Genomic DNA, 18695 nt, shown 5'->3' with positions numbered 1-18695 from the left:
TTACAATGATGCTCAACATGGAGGGAGCAGCACCTTCCATCGAAGCAGCATCTGAAACAGCAGCATAGGCCACCAAGAAAGCAACCTCCCTTTCATTCTCCTTGTTAGCATCCTACTGACAACAAGGGGACTCAGAAACCCCAAGTTTCTACAGTCTGAGAGCAGTGGGATAAACTTAGGAATAGCTTTGCTGGGAGCAACTGCAAACTCCTTTAGCAGACACGCTTCTGTTGGAAGAACGTCAGCGGCAGCTATGAAATTCATTTGCATCAGAACCAACTTTTTGGCAGTAGGCTGACCGGTCTCAAATTCACTCCCCAAATCCATCAGAATCCAGTTTAAACTTAGTCTTCCTTCAGCCATAGTTCCTGTGCCTCATTTTTCCCTGCATCCAAACAAATGGGTGGTGAGGTTGGATGAGTCAGGAAGAGGAGGAAAAATAGATATTAGAAAACATTTGGGTACCAAAAGGGAGCCTCAGCAAGCAGCAAAGTAGGTCGATGAAATGCAAAATCCTTGCCTATTTTAAGATCTGCTTTCTTGCCTGGAAGGGCCATACTGCTTGTTCGCAATGTCTGTTTTGGTAAGAGACTTCCATTTCCAATTGCTTCCATTTACAGTGCTCTCAGTGAACAGACACTCCTTTCTATGTGAAGAAAGGCTGACAGAGATGGGCTTGTTCAGCCTGGAGAAGAGAAGGCTCTGGGGAGACCTTAGAGCAGCCTTCGAGTACAAGAAAGGGCCTACAAGGAAGCTGGGGGGGACTTTTTACAAGGGCCTGTAATGACAGGACAAGGGCAAATGGGGTTAAATTGAAAGCGGAGAGGTTTAGATTAGATATCAGGAAGAAATTCTTCATGGAGAGGGTGGTGAGGCACTGGAACAGGTTGCCCAGAGAAGCTGTGGATGCCCCATCCCTGGAAGTGTTCAAGGCCAGGCTGGATGAGGCTTTGAGCAACCTGGTCTAGTGGAAGGGGTCCCTGCCCATGGCAGGGGGGGTGGAACTAGATGGTCTTTAAGGTCCCTTCCAGCCCCAACCATTCTGTGATTCTATACCTGCTAGCATGTACAAAAACAGGAGCATTTTTAAAGATTTAATGTCAGGCCTGTATGGAAGACATCTGAATCATTGTAGGAGAGAAACACTCCCAAGGACAGGTGATCCAGAAGCACAAGAGCTGCTCTTTTGGCCATTCATCCCTACTCATGGATGACGACAAGCCAAAACCCTTCTGAGTTGCCAAGTTCCCTGACACAATAATGGCGCAACTACAAAATTCAAATTGTTCCACCGCGTGCATTTGGCTAGAGATACTTGAATAGCTGTAGATATCACTTCTTGTCCTGTTGAGTCACCTGTAAACAGAATTTCTCTGGAAAGCTAGAAACTCTGTTCCTTACCTCAAGCATTAACTGGTCCTTTGCAGAGTCTGCTCTGCTGCAAGGTCCCAGGGTGTAATATGAAAGGAGCACCTGGACATAGCTGAGCAGAGTCAAATCCCTACAGATGCAGTGGAAACTCTATTAGCCAGCATGAAGAAATACCCATCTCCAGAGTTACCAAAGCCGACACCACACCTCAATTCAACTGTCCAGACAAGCTGTTCTTTACTGCCTAACCAGCACCACTCTGCATCCACCCAAAGTTGCACACCAGCACCGCAATGTTGGCAAACAACTTCAGGCCATCCAGGAGGGGCACAGGAATTTAATAGAGGCCATTGATCCACCGTGATCCTGACTCAACACCAATTTAAACATATTATCTGGCCAAAGAGATGCTCACAAGTGCAGCCACGAAGCAGCACAGGAGAGACCGATGACTGACGTCACGAGACTTGCCAAGTTCATGCTAAGCCAGAGGCTGTTTCCTTCCCTACTTAAAGGCTGCTCACCAAAGCAGTTCCTCACGGTGTTGCTGCCACTGTCATGCACAGGGAGGCAGTCCACCAAAGGGACAGCACAGCAGCACGAAACACCCTTTCTCACCCCTTTGAAGCTGAGATTTCAAAACTTTTCCTATTCTGAGCTTCAGCTGAACAAAAGGAAGCCATCCCTTAGTAGCTCTGGGTCTGCTAGCCCTGGAGAAACCCCCATACAAGTTCCTGCCTTGAACTCCAGCCTTAGAAGAGATACAAGAACTCCTCAACCACAGGCTATTCTGGAAGGGGAGCGTTCCGCTAACCCCAGTGCTTGCTCCCAGTGACAAAAAATCTCTCCTGTCGGTATGCCCATTACCAGCACTTCTGCAAACAATTTTGGACTCAGTGAAGTGGTATTTTCTGAGAAAAGTGTTCACTAGAGAATTCCCACCCACCTCAAAACCTGGCTGCCACAGTAATAACTCTCAATAACAGTTATTGAGATGGGGGTTGGTGGAACCAAGAGGGTGTGGATGCAGAAACACATGAATGCTTTTCTCTCTGCACCACAGCCGGGTTTTTTTCATTTCCACCCCTACTACAGTTTTAAAGACCACATGCCTCCAAGGCCAGAATTTCTCCTCAGCCTTAAGCTCATGTACATTTGCACCATGAACACGCAATGCCAGCCACAAATAAATGTATGCATGTATTACCTCTGCTCTGAGCAGTGGTGAGTCTGCTTTCCTCCTTCCCATTCCCTTACTCAAAAGTACAAACTACAAAAGGAATTGACAAACCCTTGAACAAGGCAACATCCCAAATTCAGTCACTCGCTCCATACGTGGACACGTCAGCTTAGCCACATTGCAAGTGGCTCTTCAGAGAGCGCCAGAACAAATTCATCCTACCTTTTCTTCCTGCATGCAAACAAATGGCAGTGGGATAGTATAGAAATATTCCCTTTCTTCCTCAAACCCACCACGAACAAACATTTTCCATCTCTCTTATACCTTTTTCCCCTGTGGAAAGAAGGTACTAAAGAGAAGAGGCCATAGAGGAGACAGCATAGTTCTTTCCTTGGAGCTGAGTACAGAGTTTGTGTCACTACAGAAGAGTCCCTGGCACAGCAGTACAACCTAGGGCAATAATCTGCACGGCCTATAGATGTAGGCTGGTGCAAATGCATACCCTCTCACTGGGTAGCAGATGAACCAGGAGCCTTTAGTCAGACTCCAGGCTCCAGATGGAGTCTTGAAAAGTTAAAACAAAATTAAATAGTTTTCTGAATGGTTAGTATAAATTATGAAAGGGAAGAAGTTCTTTCCTTTTCTCCATACCACTCTATACTCCCTTTCCCAAAAAGCTTTGATTTTAAAAAGAGCAATTAAAATTAGCAAGGTAGCTAACATAGTAGTCCACTACTATTAAAGATGTCAAAGGAATTAAAACCTGCCCTGTACAAAGCCATGTAGGCTCATGCTGTATACAAACAGCACGAGTGTTTCAGAAGGAGCAGGTACTCCTAAGTGGCCAACCCCAGACAGCCTCAGAAGACTTGTGCTGAGAGCATGCCAAGGCTTAAAGCTCAGCTTTACTGTGCTCAGCAAAGAATCCCCATCCACAATTCCTGCTTGTGTCAAATTTTGTCATTTGCAGCAGTCTCACCCCTGGCTTTCAGTTTGGAGCATTTGCAGGGACAAAGGGGTGACTGCAGTAGATAGGTGTCCACTGAGCTGGTCCTGTGTTGGCAGCCGAGAGGGCTGGTGGGTCCCAGATATGTTCCCACCTCATGGAAGGAAGAAGCCTCAGGGGCTCGAGGTCCCGCTGGTCTCTGCTCCTGCAGGGCTGCCGCAATATTCGAGACCCTTCAGGCACGCTGCTGACGGTGCGGCACTTCAAACACCCCAGCGCTGCAGAAATCTCAGAAATCAACTCACCTTCTCTCACGTGCAGCTGGCGGGGAAGGGGGGGGCACGTTAACTTGCATTGCATTTCTAGGCCTTGTTGGTTTTTAAGTAAAACAGTAAGCACACCATTACTAGTAGGGCAGTAGGAAAAGTTGACTTTTATGAAGAGTGAAGGCACTTCCTCTGAAAAGTTTCATCTATTTGCTGAGAAATTTCCACTCACTGCCTTTCTCTTGTAGGAGATCCCATGCTAAGAAAATACGGAGCAGAAAGCTTTGGTTCAGAGAAAATTGCAGGAAAAAGGAGGAGAAATCAGCGAAGCTTTTAACATGAAGCTTGCCCTGGAGAAATGTTTCATTGTATCATACAGCAGTACACAAAGATGCCACAGGCAAAAAAAGGATATTTTGACTTGGAAAAAGAACTTCAACTTTGCTTAGGACTCACCTTGTACTGGACTTGCAAAACAGAGAAGAAAAAAAAAAAAATTTAAAGAAAAGAAGCTCTTAAGAGGAAACCCCCTTGCTGAGATCAGGTGGAGCACTATGCAGGTCTACTTTTGAAAAAGTTTTGCAAACACTACTTATCTAGGAGCATAGGAAAAACAACATACCCATAACTATTTTGGCAAAAGTCATGGAGAAGGTGCAGCTGTATGAACACAAGCAAGAGGCCCCGCTGGAACACCGAGCCACATGACTAGGTAAACCTCTGCAGGGAACCCAGAGAGTAATTAAAACAATTCAAGGGCAAGGATGCTGTGTGAGCACAAAACAGAGCATGAAAACCACATTGCTTTGTTGCTCTGGTGTGCAGGCTGTGCCTCAGATAGGGAACTGCTTGCAGCAGTTGGAGCTAGGTAGAGAAATCAAGGCTAGCGTAGAATAATTTGCCTTAGTGAATATCAAATAATAATAATTGAAAGTGTTGCTAGTATGAAGAAGATAATTGTAGGGGAGTTTGGGATGCAGCCTTAGGATGTTGCTTGTGCCTCAGTAACTGCACCAGTAGTGTACTCCATAAGGCCATCATTGCCCAAATAAAGTTGTTGGAAACATCAAATCTGAGTACAGATGTAGCAGAATTGAGACCAATGAGGACAAAAACGTAGGTGAATTGCTTGTTCGCAAAAGTTGGGATAAAGAAAGGGAGAGGGTAAAGGTAAGAAGAAGGGCGGGTCCTGCAACAGGGAAGAGGAAGTAAGACAAAGTCAGGTAAAGAAAAAAAGAGGGTGGGGTCTTCTGGCAGTAGTTGTTGCAAGCACCCAAAAACAGTGCTGAACCTACCTGTGCACCCAAGCCCACCAGAACACTGGATTGTGCCTGCAGACAATCCACGCAATTCTCTATTAGGTAGGTCCATGACTGAAAGATGCAGTGGGGGTGAGTAGAGTGAGACAGGCTTGCACCCTGGCACCAAGTAGCATGGGTGGGAACAGCAGCAAAATTATAATAAAATAGATTTATAAGATCTGAGAATTAGTTTTATATTTGTTTTTAACTGCACAAAATTATACAGATGTAAATTAATGGTAAGAGTATCTATTATTAATAGTATACCTATAATTAGGCTACTTAATAGTATGTTGTTTAATCAATAGAAGCTGCTGTCTATTAAAACAGTTATGACTCAGTATTGACTACAATCTAAAAGGGGAGAACTGGATCCTGAAGTAACAAGGAACAAAACCCACCACCTCCTCCCCCCCAAAAAACCCCACACAACCTATTTATAGCTATACTTTCTGCAAGAAGCTGGTACTGGCTATTGGTTATAGGTATGAGAGGCTAGTGGTATAAGCTACTTGGGGATGGGAGGGGGGAAACAGACATGTGTGACACAGTAATATCACCAATGTTGTATCAGCCAATCCAAGAATTTTGATGTAAGATTTATCTGCTTACTAGTCTGCTAGCTTTGTAACTTCTACTCTTCCCAATTATATTACAGATGTAATCATCTTCTTGACAAGAAATGAGGCTTTTTCTCTCTTTAGTACTGCAGAAGCATCCAAGCAAGGTGAAGAGTGTTGTAGATCTATGCAGCCATTGACCCTCTAAGTAAATAGCTTTCTTTACAGGCATTTTTTAGATGCTTATCCACATGGTCAAAGCCTTCAATCAGACAGATAAAGAAACATGCTTGTTGGCCAGCTAAGCAACCTGCCAAAACAGAATTCCCACTGCCAGCACTGATACCACTTCGTTTAGATGTAGTTTCTCACCCCAGAGGCTTTGGCTGTTTGAAGGGAAAGCAGTTCTCAGAACAGATGGAGTTGGTAATAAAGCTCCTTCTAGGAGATACAAAGATTACACAGAGAATGAAATGGCGAAACAGTGTCTGGGATACACATTGTAAACTTGAACCACTCAAAGAAAAATTCCCTTCCCACTGAGAACAACATGGTGGGGCAAAGTGGAAGTGACAGTGCAGCTTTCCAAAACATCATGGATGTTTCCCCTCAGAACATTGGCTACCCAAAAAATACTTGAGACACACGTTCCAACCTCACACACACACACAAAAAAAATCCTGTGACTTGTCATTTTGAGTCACTGTCAGGAGTGCTGCCAAAAAAATAGGATGAAGTAGCTGTCTCAAAAGAGGAAAAGTCTATGCACCAGACGGGGAAACAGTGCAGGCACTCGCCTGTGTATCTGAGCTCATCTCCAAAGCCATATTTGGTTTTTGCTAGGAGATCTACCCCAGCCATCCTGCTTCCAGTGAAGCAGGAAGACTTGTATCCTGGAAGGCCAGTGTTCTTCCACTTTCCCCGGCTGTCATCTGCTTGTGCTGAGACTGGAGCCTGCAAGGCAAGGCCCAGACTCCTGGATTATCTGCAGAAGAGCTCCCAGATGGCTTCTGCAAAGACAAAAGACTGCGTTGAGTCAGCATGTCGAAAGCCATGAGCACCAGCAACACTGTTCCAACAGGATGGGGTGGGCAGAGGGAAGGGGAGGTAAAGAACAAGCCCAGAGTTCAGATAAAGTGTCCTAGTCCAGACCAAGGCTCTGTTTAACACAGTAACCTGTTCCCAGCAGTGTGAACAAGTAGGCATGTAGAGCAGAGTAGGAGCAGGGCAAGTATGTATGGTATTTCTCCCACATACTTTCCCAGCTTCCAAAGATTTTCATCTCAGGAGAGGTCCTCAGCCTGATTTGGTTGGTTTGTTTAGTAATCCCCAGCAGGTCTCTTTGAAGCATTTTCCCTATAATTTGATTTACTTTGTTCATTGCTATTGAGCATTAAACTGATATTTTAAACGAAGGACCATGATGATGTCATTCCTAAAAAAAATCTGAAGGTTATGTTCTCACAGTCCTGATCTGAAGTACTTTGCCTTTTGTAATAAATTGCTATACCAAATTTTCACTGTCTTTGTAGACCTCAGTGGGAAGGGACTTTTACTTTATGTATTCCAGTTTAAAGATATTACAGTAATCCCAGACATTGTCTCTCCTTACTATTCCCTTTCCAATTGTGCTTGCTTTCATCAGCTACCAGCTGGGTACCACCAAAGTCCAGTCAAACCAAACAGATCTGTAGCCCAAATCTCTTTACGTGACTGGTATGTGTTTCCATGCCTAAGGATAGTTGCCTGGATTCTTACCCTGGCTCTGGACATATAGTTTACCATTATGATAGTATCCAAAACCACAAAGCAGGCCTAAGCCTCATTATTCAAAGCAAGGTCTCTCAGATGCATTGAACTGGCAGTGAATTTAATGCATCATGGTTGAAATCTTGGCCCTCTCTTTAATCTATGGGATCTCTTTTATTACCTTTGTTCAGGCCAGGATTTTGCCTGAGGAACAGCTCTACTGTTTAGCATTATTTCATAATTATCTTGTTAGATGCTCTCTTGTTTGCTAAAACACCTAGGCTATCCCCGCTTCAACTTCACTAAGTGGCAGAACAAATGATACAGCCTTCAGAGCAAGACAGGCAGAGATGGCCAAAGTGATCTTTTATCCAGCTCTGTCATGCTCAGAGCCAATTTCTCGTCATCTACAGCTCAGAGAAGACTCTTGCAGACATTCGCTTTAGGGTAGAAATTTAGCTTGTAGCTTTTTTCCAGCGAGTGCTCTGTCCAGAAAAGACCTTTTTGGCAACTGCAGTTTGAAATTCTATTCCAACCCTGGATTTTTGACTGGATCGGAGAAGTTTACTGGAGATGAAGCAGTCCTCCCCTCCTTTCCTTACTGATCATTCCCTGCCATCTTCAAGAGCCACTAATTTCTGCATAAAGCACAGCTTTAAAAAAGCCAGTGCAAATAACAAATGCAGTGTCACTAGTGGACAGTTAAATAACCAGGAAAACAGAAGGAAGTCTAGGTTTACCTGATTAGGTATACTGTTGAACAGTACATTCCTAAGAACCGCTGAGAAAAATGAACACAAATGCAGTATTTGGCACAGTCAAGCAGAAAAGATTCATTCCTAAAAGTTTCAAGGCTGGCTTATTTGGTGTCAGCTTTATCAGACACATTCCTTCCCTCTAGCAGACATATTTGTTACTAAGAAGAACATAGAAACCAAACTGTCCACATTGCAAAATTTGGTCTGTCTCTCTGCGATTAAGATGAGCTGACTTGGATCGCAACGTTTCACTGCCAGAAGGGCCAAATAAGCCTGTTTGAAGCCTTGACCCAAATGCTTTGAGTTCACGAGAAGAAACTGGCAGCGAGAGAAGAGCTAAACAGTTTGCTGCATTGTTCCAGCAGGCACCAAGGCAGGGCTCTGCCATGCAGTGAGTAGGTGTGATTAGCTCATTTGTCAGTAGTTTAAACTAACATGAAGCAGAAAGCAGAAGTTTAAGCACACGGAAATAGCACCCTCCAATTCTGATTAGCCTCTTGTTTATACCACGTCGTGGTAAGCTGAGGCTGCATTGGCTCGCTTAACCCTTCCGCAGGCACGAATGTACTAACTCCTGTCTCCCTCGGAGAAAGGAAGGAACACCTCCCTCCACAGAGGGTTAGCGAGAGGCAGAGAAGTAAACCTGCAACCTGCCACCACCACCATGAAAACATCAAATGTTCTCGTTCTCATCTTAGTCCTGCTTCACATCAATGCCAGCACAGAATGGCCTACGCACACAGTCTGCAAAGAGGACAACTTGGAAATACATTACAAAAGCTGTGGTGAGAATTTTTTAAATTTCCATTTTCCTTTTAGCTGGGCAACAAAGTTGTTCTTGTGCAGAGAGAGAGGCTTATAAGCCAGGCAATGAATAGAAGGTTTACAGTCCCAAGCCAGCACTGGGTTTTGCAGCTAGAATATTTTTAATCTTTCAAATATAGCTGGTTTGCTTGATTAACACACACCCCCCTGACTGTATTTAGATAGAAGACAATAAAGAGGAAATAATGTAACCTTATTCAAAATAAACAGCTGTCAAAAACCCTGTTCAGCATGAAAGAAATTACTAGGATTTTTATCTTGAAGTTAGGTTAAAAAAAAAAAAAAAAGAGGAAGACCCTAGATCTTTATCTTTTTTACAACCCCGGGACGACACGGACTTCAACACACTGATCTCCTCTCCTTTCCTAACACACAGCGAGGCTGCAGTGATGTCCTTTGTCCTCCCACTTGGAGTGACAAGGGACCTGGCGTGACAGTGGGAAGGGTTCGTGTTGTCCACCGTTGCCACCGTGCTTAGAGAGACTTCAGCAGCAGCGTTAACAGCAGCGTTTCCCAGTGACCGTAGGGTTTGCTTGTTCTTTAAATCTGTAGAGAAGAAAAGGGGCGAGTGTCACTGGAATGGTGGAGAATGAATTCACTGAATGGTGCCTGCTTTCCACCTCTTGCTTTGCTGGCCTTGTGCCTCTCCTATTGTGCTGATCTGCTTTACAACTGGGACAAAGGGAATTAGATTCACAGACGCCTCATTCATTTTCTGCACGTGATGTGAAAAGCGATTCATGGCAAATTAACACCCTAGAGTTTGTTTTTCCAATTCATCCTGATACAAAGGATTTCCTGGGGGGCTTTTTCTCCCCTGTAGCTTTCATGCTGTTTTGCACACCCATTAATATAAAGCCAGCGAGGAACAAGAGAGTTAAATAAGTATTTGTAATGCTATTCTTTATTGGCCTGCTCCCAGGAGACTAAAGTCAGGCTTCGCATATTATAAATGGGAATGTTGCATTAGGAAAATATTTAATTAGATATTCAATACAAAGTTTGGAATTACCTTTGTTTTAGTAAGAATTCATTGTGTAAGTTAGTTCTGTTCCCTCAACAGGTCCCAGCATGAGATGCCTTGACACACAGGCATGGGCTACAGTTTGAGTCAATTCAAATGATGATGAAATTTGTCTGCTGTGCACGTGTCAGTCAGGCATTGCTTCTCACCATGCACACCGCCGGCCTAGATAACAAAATGCATTTGTCTAGAGCTTGCGCATCACTTGTTTTAGTTTGCCATGCACAGAAAGGTAAGAGGTACATTCATTCAGGAGGAATTCACAGCTTGAAAAGCACAAGACAGAGATCACACAGGTCAGCTCCCAAAACAGAGTGGTTTTCTCCCAGGCACAGCTCGGGGAGATGAGAAGATTACACAGGTGTGGAAACAATGCAAGAATTAAACCAGATTCCTTATTTGAAGCTAAATTCCTCACTCCTTTACAGCTCCAGGAGATTCAGTTGTTTCAACACTCACAAGTGCTGTCACAATGTTCTGCCCTGCCTTTTTCCAGAGCTACCACACCTGTAGCATCAGACCAGGATGTGCCATCTGCATCTCTGCTGACCCAACTCATGGTCTGGTAGCTTGCCTAACACAGAAAAAGAGAAGGTGGTTTGGGCTGAGCCCAAAAATCTACAGGTGGGGAGGATAAGCTTGAATACACTAGTCTACATTCCCTTCAGAGAAGGCACTGCTCTTACTGAGCTCACTGGCAAGCTCACAACAGTGCCAAAGGTGCCAACCTCCCCCTTCAGGAGAAGGGAAGATTTGTCCCCACTTCATTTCACTGTAAACTACAATGAGAAGGGCAAAACATCACTTTGTTCTGTCAATTGTTCTTGTCCAGGAAGGAATGGACATGCCAGTGCCTAGGTTTGACAAGACCCTTTATCCAACAAACCTTCTCATGACAGCTTTGTCATCCTAGTAAGTCAAAGCTAGGGAACTGCCCATACTCCTTAGCTATTTCAGGGGAAGGCTGCCCCACATGTCCCTCTGGTCTGAGAAATCCCCATGGCACTTCCTGCTCCAGTAAAGATGCCAGAGGATGACACATTTTTGGGATACAGTGGCCACAGTGAGGTATCTGGTATGAAACCTTAGGTAAAGGATTCTCCATTGGCTACAAGAGGGTCAGGATTTCAACTCTGTTGTTGTTAATATAAACTCTAGAATGTCATGAGTGAATCAGGGTAGAACAAAGTAAAATTTAAGGAAATCAAGAGAATTTCAGCCAAGTATTGCACAACTATTTCTGGAGCTGAATGCCCTCTATCAATGGATTAATAGAGTTCAGTCTCAGCATTTAAAAAGGAGCCAAGTGTTCATTCTTACATTGCAGTTTCAGATTCTCTCCTACGATGCAGTAAAAAATTTGAGTAAAGGTAAAAATGTGAGCTAATATAACTGGAATATGTAGCAGAGAAGCTTAGGTGGATAACTGAAAACAGACAGAAAGAGTAGCCATCTGTTGTACCCAGGAGCAAGTCCCAACTCCTTGTCACAGGCACTTGCCCTAGCTGCGTTCTACATCTAAAATGGGTAAGATACTGGTACACATCAAGCCCCCAGGCTCACTCCATGTTCTGGATCCTATAGAAAGGATCCCAAATCCCACTCAGCCATGTCAAATTAAACATTCAGTAACCAGGACCCCAAGGCAAGCATCAAAATGAAGGACTAGACAAGACCCTAAGTGTCTTGTCTAGTCCTTTAGTGTCTTCCAAATACAATGTATTTATAAAAAAAAAAAAAAAAAGTAATTTAAAAGTTATCAGACAAAAATTCTCAGCAGCAAGGCCATGGTGAGAAACTCAGGCTGAGAGATGGGTGGTCTAAAAGTGAAGTAGAGAGACAGTATGGTGCCTCCTCTGTATAACCACAGGAGACATAACACCCAGACAGTCTATAAATAGCAAGGCATTTCCCATCAGTGCCACTCTTCCTCCCAGGAACAAGCGACAAAACCGAAGAAAGATCTCAAATGACCACAAATCACTTCAGAAACCTGGGCAGGGATCCCGAGATAAAAGCAACACAGGTTAACATCTCCAACTAAGAAAAGAGAACCCTAATTGGCAAGTCCATGCAGAGACATGAAAAGACCCTGCTACACAAATAGCTGATTCCTATCCCTTTTCATTTCACAGTGATTTTTACAGTAATAACACTTCTGATGTTTCCAGATACATTTTAAAAGGCAATTGTCTGGGAAGGGAGAGGCGGGAAGGTAAGGGTAGCAAAGTGCCCTGAGCAGATTCCAGTGCTATATGAGTGTCAGGCATCCACCTGAAAGTGCAAAGTGCAAGGCAGTTGGAGACTACAAGATGTTAACTCCTCAACACATCTACCAGCACCTGCTTCTAGACCATTCATGTAAGCCTAATTATCTTAATTAGCCATGAAAACATTCTTACAAGGTAGTGTTCAAATGGGGCCCTCCTCATGGGGTAAAGCAGGTGATAGCTGCTGCAGACACATGAAAAAGCTCTTTCTTGAAATGCTAGTTGGGCCTACGTCAACAAGTCAGCATTTCAGAATGCCTGGTTTTGTTTCGACCAGCAAACCCAGTCCAGTATGCTCAGTGATTAATAAAACTCTACATTTAGATTAGGACCTGGGAGACTTCAGAGCTGCCTTAGACTGTAGATTTTTGACAGTGCAGAAAAGGTTACCAGTAAGGCACAAGGTTCTTAGAAAGGGTCTGGAGAGCACCAACCATTAAGGGCTTTGTTTTTCTGTGCATGGGAATAAATAAAAGGGAATTTCAGGGAGATCTTCAGGAACATTTGAAGATGACATCATGAGAAATGTTCTCAAGGATTTATAAACACTGCTCAAACCACATTAGATTTTTTTTTTTACTATGCTAAACACATTTCCTAGTTTGTGCCTGACTTTGCTTTTTCTTCTTTTTTTATCTGAAGCAAGGTTAATAGCCATTAGCTGAAGTTTCAGGAGAAGGAGCAACAATCGGTATTCACTTCAATCTCTAAAATCTAAATATGAAGCTGGTTGCACCCTTTACAAGTTTTATATCTGCATATCTACATACGTAAAAATAATAAAACGTATTTAGGGATACGGGTAACCATTTGCTTTAATCTCTTCCTCTAGACAAAGAAGCAGGGACCTCTGGTCATCTACAGAATTATTATTACATGCCGATGCCTCTTCCTAAACAGAGCAAAGTCATACTGAACTTAGGCCCACTGAGCTCCATGATGGCTTGCATAGCTCTGTGTCACGCTTCAAGCGGGGTCATTTCTATAAAGCTTTTTCCTGTCCTACACTGGTAGAGTAGGAGAGAGCAGCACTGCCCACTTCAGTACGTGCTTGCACCGGATTGCATTTGTAGGTAGAGGAATTCTCATTTGTACGTTTTTTCTTTAAACTGGTGAGCCCAGATTTGAATCTCTGTTAAAACAGCCCCTTGGAAGTCAACAGGGTTATTCTGGTATAGAACCTGCTCTGGTCAGACAGTGCAGTACAGACACCCTCCTTTTAAACTCTGCTTTGAGAGAAACTTCAAGTGCTTAAAAAAAAAAAAAAAAAAAAAAAAAAAGTGGAGACTGAGAGACTGGTTAAATTACAATTTTCTGATGATTTGTCTGACCATGCTGAATAGTTTCAATCTTACTAGGGTCCCCTTCACACACTCAGCCCATCATACCCTTTCTCCTACATAGTGAAAGATCTAACATACTATTTCTCTCAAAAACCCTCTTTTTCCTTTTAAAAAAGGTGGACCTGTAACACCCATCCCTGCTCAGTCGGTAACACCAACTTGTAAACAATCCTGCTAAATCATTTCAGCACTAATTTTACAGCACCTCACTTCGTTTTCTATGTCAATCAATGTTACTAGTCATTTTTCCTCCCTAGCCATAAACTTATATCCTTTATTTAAAGGATACAAGTAATCCGATAGCTTCAGCTGGCAGAGACAAGTCTGCAAAAAATTCTCACCTCATGCATCTTCAGGGCAAATGTTCTTCTAGACACTTGGTAAAAAGCAGCTCTTTTTCCATTATTCTTTGGGTTTTTTTGGCAGACAGATTGAGCCAGATGCTTCTCTTGGACTTATTTATTTATTTCTCTCAAGCAGTCTCCAGCAATTGCTTCTGCTTCTAAATTATTTAAAGTCACATGACACCAGCTCCCCTCTGATCTTTTGTTGCATAGATCGCTAATGGGCAAACAATCAAAGAACTTAAGAATTTCTCTTGAAAACATTTTGTTGGTTTGTTCGCTCTTTCCAAGCCATCTTAGTGTCATAGCCTTGCCGTTACACTCATCTGGTATAGCTTAGTCCAGGGAAAGGCCAGATGTTGACATGCATATTTCTGGCAACAGATTCTAACAAACTGAAGCTATCATCAGAATCAAGGTAGTAACATACGAGCGCACATTTTAAAGTTTTGGTCCCTCCACGATTTAAAGCTACTTCATCTATCTCATTATCTGCTTCATTACAGAGGATTAAAACTTTCTTTTCCTCTGTGACCTCTTAAAGTGGTTGTGATTTCACGTTACCTCTTCTTTCAGAGAGGGAAGAGTGTATTTAGTAAGTTTTAAAGTGTAAATGGTAAAGAGGAGCAGGAGAAAATTTCATACCTCCAAGGTACCCTGCCAAAAACATTAGGTTCAGCATCTAGACTTTGAATCATTTAGCAAAATCAATATTAATGCTTTCACTGAGACTAGTAGTGGAGAGAATTAACCTCAGCTGAACTTTTCCCACCACGCTTTAAATTTTCCCATCTAATTTAGTTCTCAGAGATTTCCTCATGGCGCCCATTTCTTCACCAAATCAATGAAGGTCCCGCAACATGGACTACAAAAGAAGGTTGTTAACGTGTGACAGCCCCTCCTGTTTATCTCTGCTAAATCTAAAGTAGTAGACATATTTTCTACCTATTGACTTTTACCATGTCTTCAGTTGTTGTAGTCACCGAGTCACTGAGGTATCACAAGCAGGAGGGGTAACAGCCCACAAAGCAAGCCACAGGAAAATGTGTTCTCCCCTTTGGAAACAAACAGGAGAAACATCTAGAAAACTGTATATTGCATTGCAGTGAATAGGTACTGTGAGCAGGGCAGAATGGTCTTTTGCTGCTGCATATGCTGAATTTGAGTCTTTACGGAGGGAGTAGTCTCATATACTAAACAGGTGAGTCACAGCTATATTAACAGTTCGATAAAAATTTGAGATTAGCTCCTGTATTACATAAAGCAGAAGTTATCAAAAGGCACATTCACAGCATAAAGTCAGGAGCAAGAACAAACCACAGCTGCTCATAAGCGCTCCAGTGTAAAGCTTTCTGTGTATGCATATGGAACATCTCTAGGCTATCACTACACTACCACATCATCTTATCCAGAGCTGTCATCGAGGTCTCAAAATAGCCCTGGACCCCACAATGGTTAAAGTTTACCCAACAAAGTAGAGGCAGGAGATCAGGGTCTCGCAACAATTCAACATCCATTAGCAAAAATATCCAGAATAATCCAAGAGAAAAATTAACATAACTCAGAAAAATGCAAAAAGGACTTCAGCATCACTGTGTGTTGGTGTCACTGCACCGACTGCAGGGAGGCTTATGGCAACCTAAAACTAGGGAGGAACAGTGCCCATGAGGGACAAGATGTCCAAATACCTTGTACAGAACCACCACATACCAAATCCAAAACCTTTATCTGTCCCAGATGCTGCTTGTAGACTCAGGAGAGCTCCCAGTTGCCAAAAGCTAGGATCTTGAAAGCTACCACAAATTAATTCAAGGCACCAGTTTCCTCTTGACCTGAAGATAGATGGCTCCTGTCAAATAATCCAGGGGTGATCAGGCAGGCAGAAACCCAGCTAGTCTCCTCAGCAGAGGGAGCATGCCATTCCAATTATAGCTTACTGAAACGCTCCCGCAGTGGATTTCAACCCATCCTGGGAAAATGGGAACATTTAGCCCATTTATATACTGCTGATTACTGTTGTGTATAATCAGCGGTAAAGCCTGCTATCCCAGAGCATGGCATGTGTCTAACAGCAGGGCAGTTTCTAGTAATGTTTGGTTCTATTTCTGACACAAGCCTGCGAGTCTGTTGTGAATCCCCAGTTATACTGGCAAGCACTGATGCCCAGAGATCTCTGTCTCAAGTAGAGCAGTATAAAGAACAATAAATAAATAAATAAATAAAATAAAGGCACAACCACATGAAGAGAGAGGAGACAGATCTGATTAGGAATACAGGCAGTTACTGTATGCATCTTACTCATGCAGCTCATGGTGTTTTCTTACCAACAGAAGAGAAGAACAAAGACTTTCTCTCTCTAATACATTCCCTGCTGGGCCCAAATTAATGCAGTATTTTCTTGTTACACTGCTGTAGCTGAAGCCTGCGCTGCCTCCCTTTCTCTGTCAAGCTAACTAGGACAAATCAGGATTATCAAATACAAATACAGATCTGTATGCGCTATCTCTCAAAGTCAGCATCTTTCAGTTTTGCCTTCTCAAACAGGCTTAGACAAAGCTTTGTCACACCACACAAAGCACAGAAACCCCTTCCCAAATACCACTGCTGGTAAAAGCAAGAGAAGTCTCCGTGAAGCCCCAGACATTGGGCCCCCCCCTCAAGCCCTGGGAAGCAGCTCTAACAAGCCCACTGCCAAAGGTGGTTCAGGCAGGGAGACTCAGGTGAAGTTCTTCAGCAAGGCTGCTTTACGCATGCTGGTGACACCCCCATCCCTCCAGCTGCAGAGAGCTGCTCACACCCACTGTCTAGAGGGGCTTCCCTCCAGCTCATCCCACCACACAGCTCCTCACCCAGGCCACCAGCAGCTCCATGGCCATGGGTGACAGCTGGTGACCTCAGCTTGGTACCAGGCAAGCCTCTTCCTCTCTTCTCCACCTGTCACACTTCAAGCCCACTTCACGGGCTGAGTTTTCCATCCTGCATCTCTTCCTCATGCCCCAAATGCTTCTACTATCACAGCCAGTGCCCCAGTGACATGTTTGGAGAAGCTACCAGCCTTCCGAGTTACTGTTTCTGAATATTTGCAAATGTGGACATCAGTTGTACTCAGAAATGAGTTTCATTTGAAAGTGTAAGAGACAAAGTCTTTGTCCTTATATAAACTAATTTTGTAAGACACTAGAATCGCCTTTCTCCAAAACCAGGGCCATAAACACCAGCCAGTAAAGCCTGTGCCTTAATCTAACCAAGCGGTATGTAATTGCTCTTTGCATTACCAGTGTTCAGTACTCTTGAGAAAGGAGTGGAAATAATTTAAATATTGTATAAACACTTTTTTTTTTTTTTAAGCCATATTTTAAGTTTCTCTTGCGAGTATTCTGGGGTTGTTTATCTTACAGATGATACTGAGACCAAGTCCTCAGGCTTCCCTCTACAGGCACGTAAGGCAGGAAGCAGAGTTAGTCACTCCATTAGACATCTCCACGAGCTTCAGGTTTAAGCAGACCTCAGAGACCACAAGCTAGTAGTGCTGTTTGCAAAGGGGAATTCCCACAGTCTGTACCCCCAGGACATTAAGGATACGTGAACTGTAATCTTCCCTATTACTTCAGCTTTGTGTTGCCTAAGCAAGCCAGAAACATACAGGAGATAAAACATACCATGACTTCTGCAAAGGAGGCCAGACTGCCTGTCCAAACCAGGCAAAAGCCCAGAGCTGGTCATGTCTGAGGTGAGCATCTTGGGATAAAGCATCCTCATGATAAACTAGACACAGTCAACATGAGTCTCACAGTTTGTTCTGCTCTCCCCTGAAGAGAGGGTCGCTCTGCTCCTCCCAGCCATGCCTGGACATGGCAGAGACAAGCAGTGAAGACAGACCCAAAGGGAAGTTCATTAAACTGAAGGTGTTCAAGGAAATCTAGATGCACAACTGGAAAGCTGCTAATTGACCTGATGCTTCTTCCTCAGTACCTTATAAGTAGATTCCAGTGTCAAATATTACCTTGAGCATTCAAGTTAATTTATTTAAATAGACATTAAAGGGAAAATGTTGAGTGAATACATAACATCTGAGATCCCTAACAGTTCCTCATTCTTTCCCTCTCCTTTCATCACCTTGAGTGTTGTAAGGACTAATGATTTAATTTTATTAAGAGCTTTGAAGGTGAGGATTGTTGGGTAATTATTAAATATGTTTCTTCCTTGTGCTAATTTCCAGCTCCTCTAGCACCAGTCTGTCCTTGTATGACCCTTGCCAAGTGCAGCCATGTCATTCCATTCAATTCTGTGGCTTACCTGCTCCTAAAAGTGTTATTTTGAAGCACCCAAAGCTTACCAATTCAGAGTCTTCTCACCACTGCAAGACTTAAAGATGTGGACTCTTTTAAGCAAAACTCAACTGCTTGCTGCTTGTGTTCACTCATACCACTGATTTCCATGCTCATATGGATTTTAGAGCAGATTCAGACGAGAGTAAAGCCAGTAGAGGATAGTTAACAAGATGGGGGAGGGGAGAGAAAAGAATAAGAGACAGAGGCTGTTGTACACCAGCTCAGCAAAATTCCTCTAGCAGGTGCTTCCCATCTGGCCATGCAGTTTCTGTAATGCCCAGTTAATTATCTAGCAGCTCAGGCTCTGAGGGACGTTGACATAGCTCATTATCATTCCCACCTGTCTGCTTCATCTTCCCGATGGAGATAGCCTCCCAGCGCATGGATGGCTGTGGGGTATAAGGGCAGCCCCAACCCACAGCCGTGT

At 43.5% G+C, this 18695-nt stretch overlaps 1 protein-coding gene across 1 annotated transcript in view; it reads left to right on the top strand.

Moving 5' to 3' along the window:
* Positions 1–8795: 8795 nt before the first annotated feature.
* The window catches only part of LY86 (lymphocyte antigen 86), a gene marked incomplete at its 3' end in the record, with an annotated part of 23195 nt that continues 13295 nt past the window's right edge, over positions 8796–18695 (top strand). The window contains exon 1 of the mRNA XM_010151398.1: positions 8796–8916. Coding sequence (XP_010149700.1) covers positions 8796–8916 — 121 coding nt within the window. The remainder of the gene's footprint in view (positions 8917–18695) is intronic.

The sequence above is a fragment of the Eurypyga helias genome, unplaced genomic scaffold, assembly GCF_000690775.1.
Source record: "Eurypyga helias isolate BGI_N326 unplaced genomic scaffold, ASM69077v1 scaffold12185, whole genome shotgun sequence".
NCBI lineage: Eukaryota > Metazoa > Chordata > Aves > Eurypygiformes > Eurypygidae > Eurypyga > Eurypyga helias.
This window is presented reverse-complemented; position numbering and strand designations above follow the sequence as displayed.